The sequence below is a fragment of the Schistocerca cancellata genome, chromosome 1 (assembly GCF_023864275.1).
Source record: "Schistocerca cancellata isolate TAMUIC-IGC-003103 chromosome 1, iqSchCanc2.1, whole genome shotgun sequence".
Lineage (NCBI taxonomy): Eukaryota > Metazoa > Arthropoda > Insecta > Orthoptera > Acrididae > Schistocerca > Schistocerca cancellata.
The window spans coordinates 1,248,480,324-1,248,492,611 of record NC_064626.1 but is presented as its reverse complement, the minus strand read 5'-3'; the positions used below and the strand labels follow the sequence as shown (position 1 = coordinate 1,248,492,611).

General features: G+C 37.8%; 1 protein-coding gene across 2 annotated transcripts in view; it reads right to left on the bottom strand.

The window, feature by feature from the left end:
- LOC126094910 (serine/threonine-protein phosphatase 6 regulatory ankyrin repeat subunit C-like) overlaps positions 1–12,288 on the bottom strand; it is a 314,292-nt gene that overhangs the window by 81,806 nt on the left and 220,198 nt on the right. For both annotated transcript variants that reach the window (XM_049909562.1, XM_049909553.1), the window contains one exon: positions 1,046–1,156. In XM_049909562.1, the coding sequence (XP_049765519.1) occupies positions 1,046–1,156 (111 nt within the window). The remainder of the gene's footprint in view (positions 1–1,045; positions 1,157–12,288) is intronic.

Here is a 12,288-nt window from a genome sequence, read left to right as displayed (position 1 = left end):
CCCACCAATGGCAAGGTCCATGGTTCATGGGGGTTCTGCAGTTCTTGTAACATCCCTTATAGATGCGGAGGGCAGGGGTTCACATTGCCAGGAGCCAGGTTTCCTGGAGGGCAATGCAGAATGCAGGTGTAAAGCTTAACAATTGCCGTAGCTCAGCCGGGTGGTGGAGAAATCTGCCGCAATTGCACTGGAGGATGACGTCATTGTTAGGCTGGGAAGGCACAAAGCACTAAAAGAGGCAAGTTACGCCTCAGGGTCACCTGCTGCCACTGATTGAGTACCTGTGTGATTGACATCCATTGTGTCTGAGTGTCTGGCGAGATCTAGGTCCTCAGCAGATGCCAGAATCTCCACCACATCCTCAGATGCAGAGCTTGTAGGGAATGGTGGTATGGGTGCCATCGCAAGTTCTGGATTCTTGTGTGCCTTCTTCTTTTTTGGTTTCTCTTGCTGTTCATTAGGTGTTTCTGGCTGGGAGTCTCTCAATCAATACTTAATAATTGTCTGTTACTCCTGCTATAGTAATAATTTAAAGCTCTACATTTTTTTTAATACAACAACATCTGTTTACATAAAACAAATGAATATTTCAACAGACGGACTTCCAATCCAATTGAATGGCTAAATCAGAGTACAGATTTCACCCCAACTTAACGTCACAGAGATGTGTTACATCAGTGAATGACCCTTGGACCAAACTACACAAAATTACTATATAACTGTTCACGATGGTAACAGAGGGGGAAAAAACTGTAGGCCATTTCTATAATTTTGTATAATCCTCCTAAAGGAGTAGAAGTGTGATCATGAATGAAAAGTATACCTATGTTAAATTACAGCTAAATGTAAACAACTGATTGGGAGGTCTGGTTATTAATGGCAATAGAGAGTATACCGAGAACAATTTCATTTGGGAAATGTTTGGCTGACTACTGCCATTCCAACAATAAACATTTAAGATACTGCAGAGCCTGTAGTCTGTTTCTGGTTGAAACCTACCTCTTAGTTCAATATATCAGAGCATCAGAATTTGATAATTTTATACCTTATAATTTCCTGCCTGTGCCGCATAATGTAGTGGTGTTCTGCCATGATGGTCAGTCTTGTCCACTCTAGCTCCAGCTTCTATCATCTTTCTTGTGAGGTGTATTATTCCCTGGAATAGAACACCCATGTGTAAGTAACTAATAAGAAGAAAATAAAATAAAGATTAAGGAACTCGTGTAGCATCACTGCACTTACAAATTTATACACTTTTCTATGATAGTTCTAAGAGTTTCTGTTTATGACTACAATTGTTTCAAGGACTTCATGACCTCATAGCATGTTTTTGCAATATTGTGTACCTCATGTTTTCATTCAAAATCATTACAAAAACTATGGTATCGAGTACTTTTGTTAGTGTTGATTGACTTCTTAGAAATAGCTAATCTGTTTTTTCAATACAGGGCAATTTCTTGACACAGTATGAGCTTCACTGCTGTACACTGTCCAAGATAGGAAAATAATATATGTGTATCAAAAACATGGGCACACAGCTTTAAAACAGTAGTTTCTGAATAAGTGGCAGTAATGCAATGGAGCAAACTTCAGGTTCTGGTTCCTCAGGCAAAGTGTTTGAGAAATCTGGGTTTTTGTGATAAGTATGAATGTGTTTTACATATATAAAACATACTTTGTTTGCTTGATATTTTTTCCAACAGTTAATATGTTCTTGTTTTTCACATAACATAATATATATGTTTATTATGTCTGCACAGTACACCAACTTTTTCTAGATACCCCATTCTAATATTTAATTTGTACTAGCAAAATTATAAAAGTAGACATTTTGTTTTTCTTAGAAATAATCAAAACATCTTTGTTGTACAACATTGTGTACTGAATTAAGAAATAAAATGAAAATGTTAATCCCTAACTGAAATAAAAATAGAAAGAAAGAGGGAGAGAGTGAAACATAACTACAAAATTATACATAAATAAAATGGGTCACATTTCACTGCAGTAATTACGACCCAGTGCCTTATTTATTCAGCTAGGAAGGAAAAGTCTTTACTCTATCTTGCTGTTTTACTAGAAAATTAGGTACAATTTAAATTAAAATAATTAAGTATAATAGACTTTCAGACTTTCTGTCAGCTCAGCCTACGGCATCTGCCTCTGGCTGAAATGCATATTGACTGATGTCATTCACCTCCACAACATCCGGGTGAAAAACATCTCCAACTTTTATTCCAAAGTTGCACAGAACTCCAGCAGCCACAAAACATTCCTACACTTTTTTTGTTTATATCACATTGTTTTAGTGGGAATTTGGAAATGTTTCTCCCAAAAACAGAATTTACACTATTACACATCTGGTAGCAAAATGGGCTCTGTTGTAGCACCCTTAAGTTCCTATGTGGTGTCGAAATATAGGACTCTTAAGATTACCACATTCAAAATCTTCATATTAGCAGCACATGTGATTTTTGTACTGACAGAAAAGAAAATCTTGTAATTTCTACATAGTTCTGCTTGTGCTTCACAAGGACAAAATATGGGCATATGTACACAATCTATGGCTCCAATGACATTCAGTGTTCTCTTTTGTTCCTTGATACATTTTCTTAGTTCCATGGCCTGGACACATAGCATGTCTTTAAAGCAATTGAAGTGCTTATTACTCTGCTAAAACCCCTTCCAGCAATGGTATGATGGATGTTACTGAGATTCCCTGATACATAACAGTAAAAATGAAGTTGCAGCCTAGGAGACAAAGCATGATTCCTATCAGAATTATGCTGCAGTAACGGCTCCATTATACCAATCAGTGACTAAAAAGATCCCTTAAAAGCTCAAGTCATTGTCACTACACATAGTCAATGGGCCTCTTCTCTCCATTATAGCCCTCATTCTTGGGATGTCTACATCTTCCTCTACCAGTATATATATTCTTCACAGTCAAGGTATCCATAGAATATACTATTTATCATGCAAAAACAAAATAACACACCTTACTCTCTAACTTTACTCCTACTACTACCACTACCACTTAACTGTAAATTTTGGTCTTATTTCCTACTTAATTCACTAATGTAGTAGAAAACTCTATGCTGGTGCAGTTGTTGCATCAGTTGTTGTTTTGTTGTTGTTGTGGTCTTCAGTCCAGAGACTGGTTTGATGCAGCTCTCCATACTACTCTATCCTATACAAGTTTCTTCAACTCCCAGGTTTACCTCTACGATTTTTACCCTCCACACTGCCCTCCAATACTTAATTGGTGATCTCTTGATGCCTAGAAACATGTCCTACCAAGTGAGTCCCTTCTTCTAGTCAATTTGTGCCACAAATTTCTCTTCTCCCCAATTCTATTCAATGCCTCCTCATTAGTTATGTGATCTACCCATCTAATCTTCAACATTCTTCTGTAGCACCACATTTCGAAATCTTCTATTCTCTACTTGTATAAACTATTTATTGTCCATGTTTCACTTCCATACATGGCTACATGCCATACAAATACTTTCAGAAACGACTTCCTGACACATAAATCTATACTTGATGTTCACAAATTTCTCTTCTTCAGAAACGCTTTCCATGCCATAGCCAGTCTACATTTTATTTACTCTCTACTTGGACCATAATCAGTTATTTTGCTCCACAAATATCAAAACTCATCTACTACTTTAAGTGTCTCATTTCCTAATCTAATTCCCTCAGCATCACTCGACTTAATTTTTGTTGGTGTTCATCTTATATCCTCCTTTCAAGACACTGTCCATTCCATTCAACTGCTCTTCCAGGTCCTTTGCTGCCTCTGATAGAATTACAATGTCATCGTTGAACCTCAGAGTTTTTATTTCTTCTCCACAGATTTTAATTCCTACTTTAAATTTTTCTTTTGTTTCCTTTACTGCTTGCTCAATATACAGACTGAATCACATCATGGATAGGCTACAACCCTGTCTCATTCCCTTCCCAACCACTGCATCTCTTTCACGCCCCTCGACTCTTATAACTGCCATCTGCTTTCTGTACAAATTGTAAATAGCCTTTCCCTCCCTGTATTTTACCACTGCCACCTTCAGAATTTGAAAGAGAGTATTCCAGTCAGCATTGTCAAAAGCTTTCTCAAAGTCTACAAATGCTAAAAATGCAGGTTCGCCTTTCCTTAATCTGTCTTCTGAGATAAGTCGTAGGGCAGTATTGCCTCACGTGTTTCAACATTTCTATGGAATCCAAACTGATCTTCCCTGAGGTTGGTTTCTACCAGTTTTTCCATTCACCTGTAAAGAATTTGTGTTAGTATTTTGCAGTTGTGAATTATTAAACTGATAGTTCAGTAATTTTCACATCTGTCAATACCTGCTTTCTTTGGGATTGGAATTATTATGTTCTTCTTGAAGTCTGAGAGTATTTCACCTGTCTCATACATCTTGCTCACCAGATGGTATAGTTTTGTCAGGACTGGCTCTCCCAAGGCTGTCAGTAGCTCTAATGGAATATTGTCTACTCCAGGGGCCTTGTTTTGACTTAGGTCTGTCAGTGCTCTGTCAAACTCTTCACACAGTATCATTTCTCCCATTTCATCTTCATCTACATTCTCTTCCATTTCCATAATATTGTCCTCAAATACATTGCCGTTTTATAAATCCTCTATATACTCCTTCCACCTTTGTGCTTTCCCTTCTTTGCTTAGAACTGGGTTTCCATCTGAGCTCTTGATATTCATACAAGTGGTTCTCTTTTCTCCAAATGTCTCTCTAATTTTCCTGTAGGCAGCATCTATCTTACTCCTAGTGAGATATGCCTCTACATCCTTACATTTGTCCTCTAGCTATCCCTGCTTAGCCATTGTGCACTTCCTGTCGATCTTATTTTTGAGACATTTGTATTCCTTTTGCCTGCTTCATTTACTGCATTTTTATATTTTCTCGTTTCATCAATTAAATTCAATATATCTTCTGTTACCCAAGAATTTCTACTAGCCCATGTCTTTTTACATTCTTGATCCTCTGCTGCCTTTACTATTTCATATGTCAAAGCTACCCATTCTTCTTCCACTCCATCAGTTATGAAGTAAATAAATTTATGTCAGCAATAAATGAAAAATCTACTACTGCAGTAATTTATTCCTTTAGTTCAGCACTCTCTCTTACTAACTTACTACTGTAGTTTCACTTACTTTTGTTTGATGTTTGCCACCTTTAATGTATTTTTGATTTATTCTTCCCCAGTAACATCATTCCCCTAAGAAGAGAGGACATTATGCACTGAATTAAAACTGCATACCACAAATGGCCCTTTCCTTTCACATCTCTAGCTGCCAAACATCAATGAAGAACATACTACTGCTTGAGTAAGGGAGGCAAACCTAGTGTCTGTCTCTTATTTTCAGTGCAATTCCACCAATTTGCCCAATAAAAGATGAGGCTAGCCTCACGCTCATTTTCTCTCAAGTAATTTTTCCTATGAAGATCCCACAAAGGTGGAAAACTGTCTAAGTGCCACACACAAATTCCTTGAGCATTTGACCTACAATAGAATATTTGAAGTAACAAATGCATCCCTATGGAACAAGTAGGATTCAGACCTGGGAAAATTAGTAACAATCAGGTACTCTCTGTCTCACTATTTATATAAAAATGGGTATGAAAAGAAAAAGTATTGCTGCCTTTCTGGATATATCAGCTGTTTATGACACTGTTTGGTGAAAAGAATTTCTTTCAAAATTCAAATGTGTTGTCCCACATCACAAACCTACAGACCTACTTACAACAGGCTAAGCAATACATATTTTCAGATCTATTCTGACAATGACAGATGCAGAATATTGAAACTAAGATTGGTTTACCTCAAGGATTCATTCTAGATCCCCTATTTTCAGTCTGTACACACACAACTTGCTGGAAACATCTTCAAGAAAATTCATTTATGCTGATGACATTGGGTGGCTCAGAGCTCTAACTTTTCTGATGCTGAAATTATCTTATCCACTGGTACAGAAGTCTGGGATGTATACTTCAAGAAATGGTTCATCCACTTACCAGGTGTAGAAGTATGAAACCATAATTTGGTTGCAATAATTACACGTCTGTTGTTTGATACTGATAAACAATATTTTATTCAAAATAATCTCCATTGCTATTTGTACATTTCTCCTACACTTCGGCAGGCTATGAATCCCATGCCACAAAAACAGTTCTTCTTTTGAAGCAAACCAATCAGCAAGCCATTTTCATATAAATTGAAGCATTGTTCAACGAGAGCATGTCCCAGTGATGCAAATAGATGATAATCTGATGTAGCTAAGTCTGGAGAATAAGCCACATGCCCTAGAATTTCCCAACTGACTGCCTGACTCATTTCCCTGACCTGTTTTGCTGTGTGCAATAGGATGTTATCAAGGAGCAATATGACTTTGTGTTGCCTTTTTCCATATTCTGGTCATTTTTCATGTAATGCTCAATTTAAATTGATCATTCACTGTTGGTAGCAATCAGTATTAATAGTTTCACCAGGCTTTAGCAGCTCATAATAGATGACACCCTTCTGATCCTACCAAACACAGAGCATTGTCTTCTTTCCAAAGCAATTTTGTCTTGCAGTAGATGATGCTGGTTTGGCTGGATTAATCCATGGTTTATGATGTTTAGGATTCTCAAAATTAAACAACTTTCTTTTGTATCTGGCGAGCAACATTTCACAAGGCCTTTTGATTTGCTTACTGTCTTTCATTTAGTTCATGCAGAACCCTTTTTCCCACTTTCTGCATCTTTCCCATAGCTTTCAACCAAAGAGAAAGGGCTTTCTTCATCACATTCAATTGTTTCATTAGTTACTGTTGAGTTTGAGTATCATCTTCATCCAATTTTGCCTGCAATATGTTGTCTTTGAACTTTTTCAGTGGTTTCCCATGCTCATCGTTTCTCACATCAAAATCACCACTTTCGAATTTTTTGAACCACTCGAAACACTGTGTTTTCCCAAGAGCATGTTCACCAAAAACTTTGACAAAGATTCAAGGCAATTCTGTAGCAGTTTTCTTCAAATGATAACAGAAAACCAATGCTGTCCAAAAATTGTAGTTCATAGGCACAAAACTCAATATGTTTAAGGGTTTGAAACAGATACCAATGTGTGAAAATTGGGTTGTTTTGTGTTGACATTCATCATCTTTCATTACAGGAAGCAGATGGCACTGCAGACATGGTCTCATGGTCCCTACACTTACAGCTAGCACCATCTACAGGGAAATTCCAGTTTCATTTTCATACTTGTACACCCGGTAAATGCTCAGAAGACAACTATGCAATTGGTAAGCAATTTAGAAACATGAAGTCAGATTCAGGGTCAAGCCTTGTCACACTGCAGTATACCAAAATACCTCCTAATAACATTAGACTGAACACTAAGTTACAATTAGCATCTTTCCAACATAGTTGCTAAAGTCAAAACAAGAAATAACTTTGTTCAAAAACTTGCTGGTAACTTATGGGGAGCTAACGTTCATGTTTTAAGGCCCACGGCCTTAACACTGTCACACTCTGTTGCCAACATGGATCAGCAGTGTTCACACTAAGAAGATAGACATGCAATTCAATCAATCAGTGCAAATAATTATGGGCTGTACAGAAGCGACAATGATTATTTTGACAAACACATTTTCAGCATTAGGATGTGCATCATGTACTTGCCGGCCTAGCAAGCCTGTCTTGGCTCACAATGCAGCAGCACACATCTATGTAAACACATGCATCAGCATTCTGTGCAGTGTGTTGCAACAAGTGCAACACTGAATATTGTTGTGATCAGTTCAAAATTATTTTGACACTGTGGTTCAGTGTCACAACACAAAAACATATGTAAGTGTTACATTGAATATCTTTGGTTTACATTACCTTTTATTTTGTTTTTATCAAGTTTGCAATATGCTGAAAGTTAAAGAGTATTCAGCAGACCTCAAGAATGTGATAATCTATGGTCTACAGCAAGGCAAGCCTCAGGCACATGTTGGTCATGATTCTGGTTTGGACAGGATGACCCAAAGAAAACTGCTATTGGCATGTACAGAGAGCTGCGTGAATTCCACAATGTGCAAATACTGAACAGTACCATAAAATGGATCCTCAGAGAGTCTAATCTTCAAGGCTGGTGCCCAAGCAAAAAGCCGTTTATACTGGCAAAGAATAGGAAAGCCCGACTTGAGTTTGCCAGGGCACATAAGGCCTAGACATCTCAACAGTGGTTGCATATAATCTGGAGTGATGAAAGTAAGTTTAATTTGTTTTCTTCCGATGCTATTTGTTATTTTCAAAGACTGCTCAATGCAAGAAACAATATCCGTACCAAGTATCCACTGTTATGCATGGTATGGGAATATCCTGGTGTGGAGATGTTTCTTCCATACAGGTGTTGGCCCTTTGGTGCCTATTGAAGGCATTAAGGATCATATCAATACTGTGAAATCTTGAAAATGAACATGTTGCCCCATGCCAAAGATAAAATGGAATGAAACTTGGAATTTCAACATGACAATGATCCTAAGGAAACATCTGCTCATGTCACAGACGTTTTGAGAAGGATGTGAGTAAGGATGCTTAAGTGGTATAGCCAAACCCCAGAGCTCAGTCTGATTGAAGACCTATGGGAAGAACATGATCAAAGTCTAAAGCAATGAAAATTCTCAAGCCATGACAAATATTGCAATCTTTGGTTAAGGAATGGCAGAAAATCACCCTACATTTTTTGGCTGCCCTCATAGACTCCATGCCATAACACTGTGCAGATATAATTATGGTGAAAGGTTATGCAACTGAGTAGTAATGGCTATGTACACTGATTCGTGTTCCACAGGTCTTTTAAACTGCAACATGGCTTCTGTCAAATAACAGTAATTATGTAAAACTATCTGTGATGCCTGTTACAGAACACAGTGTTCCTTGTTTTGTGATATTAGAGCAATTAGCACTGTTAATCAAGTGACATAAGAGTTATAAAGATTTTCCTTTGAATAAGTTGTTTTTCTAGTGAAAATGTGTTTGTCAAAATACTGACAGTTGCCACTTCATTTACAGTGCACACAACCTACAAATTTATGTTTGCAGTAATATCCTACCTCCAACTCTAATAAGACCAGAAACTCTCCTGAAGGCTTGGAATAACATTCAGAAGAATCCTCAGCTACCCTTTCATCAAGTTATTCCATAAGAAGAACAATGTTGAAATCTAGAAAACAGTCATGGTCCACAGCAGACGACCTTGTTGGACCCTCTTTTGTGTCAAACCATTCATGGAAAATCCAGTGGAAACAGTCATCAATAGTCAACCAACATCTAGTTGAGAACCCTTCCAAGAGGATACAAGGATGCAATCTGACAGACATCAATGGAGGGTCATTAACTGGATTCTAACTAGACAAGGCAGATGTGGTCACCTAATGCACAAGGGGAGATGGTATAGTTTTGCAGAGTGTAACTGTGGTGTCCCCTTAGAGTTAGTTCATCATATTATTACTGACTGTCTTCTTTAAGCATATAAAAGAATGATAATGTACATTTACCATGCTTCAGATGAAGCAGCCTAATGGATCAGGGAACTAGATCTAGAGATGTAAAATTGTATGAATTTGTGACTGTACACATTTCTCCACAAATGTTGTATATATGTTTCTGCTTTCATCATACAATAAATAAAATAAAATGCAAAAGAATTCTAGATCCAGGCAAGAATGTGACCACATCAACAATGTCCATGACAATGTCAAGTTCATGATGAAGGCAGAGACTGATTGTACCTTGCCGTTCCTTGACATTCTCATCTGTCATAAAGAAAGTGTGTGTCTTAGCCACAGTGTCTACCAGATACCCACCCACACAGAACAATAGCTGCATGCTAACAGCTATCACCATCCATCTTAGAAATATTCTGTTCTGAAGACCTTGGTGAATCGAGCTGAAGCTGCCTCAGATGTTGAAAACCTGCCAAAGGAATTGAGTGACTTACAGAAAGTATTGAAGTAAAAAGGCTACAACAACCACCAGATTTCACAAGGCATCTTTTGAAAAACACAGAAGCAGAAGGACCCTGAGGAGAACTCTAAGGAGCTTTCATTTTTGCTGCTCTGTAGCTCAGTAACAAGGAAGATAAGCCTGTTCCTAAAGAGGCATAAAATGGATCCTCTCTTCAGGAGTCCAACAAAAATTAGGCAACTTATGGGGTCCTGTGAAAGATGATGTATGCTTCAGAATGCCAGGAGTATATAAGAAACTGTGTGGGTGTGGAAAGTTGTACTATTGAACAGCACTATACAGGACATAAGAGAGGCTTTTGCCTTTGGTACCTTGAGAAATTACCAGTAGCAGAGCATGCTCTAGAAAACAGACGTTGCATTGCATTTGAAGTGACATCAGTTATTACACAGACTAGTAGTTTATGGGATAGCATAAATAAAGAGGTGGTTGAGACAAAAATGTGTGACTACATCCTCAATAAAGACACCAGCCTACAGCTAAGTTTGGCTTTGGACCCAACTATCGGAAGTGTGAACTGTGTGTGACAGTCACACAACAAAAACATTACCCTATTTGGCGCTGGAGTGAGCACCAGTGACGTCACACAAGGCAGCTATATACGGGTGGTAGCAGCAACCAAACAACAATCATCAACTGTACTCAACTGAAAGCTTGTGGATTTCAAAACACTTGACATGGCTGGAAGCTCAAGACAATTTTATCAAGAAAGTGAGCATTTCATACTAAGTTGAGGTTCACTGCAAACTGCATTAAAAGCAAAACTGGCAAAACTTGTATTGCATTTGTAGAAATGCTAGATAACCCTGCTACTCCTGTACTAGCTGTATGAAACCAGCCAATATTTTCCAATTAGTTTCCAGCTTTTTGTAGACAGCAGTCATGTCTTTGTTGACATTTCACTGAAATGTTACCAAATGGATTTGTTCCATCTGCTACAATTCTACTCATTTAAATAATTAATTTTTTCTTGTCTTTCAAATAATTCCACTTATACACATAATGTATATAGCAAATGTCCAAATGTGAGTAAATAATACTGCCTATGAACTAACAAAGCTAATGCTGGCAGTACTTCTACCACTGCTTCTGCTGCCACTAATAATAATAATAATAATAATAATAATAATAATAATAATGACAATAATAAAATAATGATAGTAGCAGATGTAAAAAGTATTTATGGGTGTACAAAATATGTTTTCTAATATATCAATTTCTGGGGAAAGGAAATTTAATGAGATTGCACCAGTTAAGACAGCTAAGGACACTAGGAAATGAGGATGATATAGTTGGAAAGAAGAATGTACAGGGATAACAAGTACATACCAGGATGATGGTAGTCATTATTGTTCCTTCAGTAGATATGTCATTAACTGTTAAAGCAAAATACTGTTGGGCTCAATAGGTTGATACTTCAGTACCCAAAAGAGATTTGGATTGCTCCACCCAGCCCAAGAATCAATATGGAGGATGGTCAGAGATACTGAGTTTGCTCCTGTGAGGGGTGCCAGCACAGCCACAAACATATCACAGGGCCCATCCATTTATGTGAGTGTGCCAGTAAATATCATGGCCCAACATTTGTCAGTCAGTCTCTTCCCAGTTGATTGAAGCTTTAAGTACATGCCACTAATCTGTAGAGTTTTGACTTTGCCTGTATTATGTTTTTGTTTTGCATTGCTCCCTGGACTGTTTGTATATTTTTAAGACAATTTTGCTGTGTTCTGGACATGTATTTGGTTAACCATTCACTTCATGAAGACCATCATCATCATCATCATCATCATCAACATCATCATCAACAACAACCTTAGGAAACACCTGTTTGTTTCACAAGTCTCTGCATTACCACTGGTGCAAGTGATTATAAACTGTTTCCTATCTAAGCACTGTAGGATAGAAAAGAGGTGAAGATAATTCTCTCATTGTGCAGCTATTCCACTGAAGTATGAATCTCAAGTTTCAAAGGCTGTGTCAGCAGCATTTGCAGCTACAACAGAGACAACACAACAGGAAGAAAAACAGTGGGAATTCCAAATCCAACAACAGCTGCAGCAAGAAAAATAGTTGGAAGTCCACCAGCAACAGTAGAAATTGCTGTTAAAACTGCTGCAGAACCAACAACAACTGGAGCTGCAGTTCCTCACCTCTCCCTCTGCAATTCATTCATGTCCACGAGGCAAACAAAGCAACAGAGGGGCACCTTTCACCCTAGTTTCCAACAGTGACTCTCAGTTCATGGTATCAGCATTTCAGGATTTTTGTAAATGCA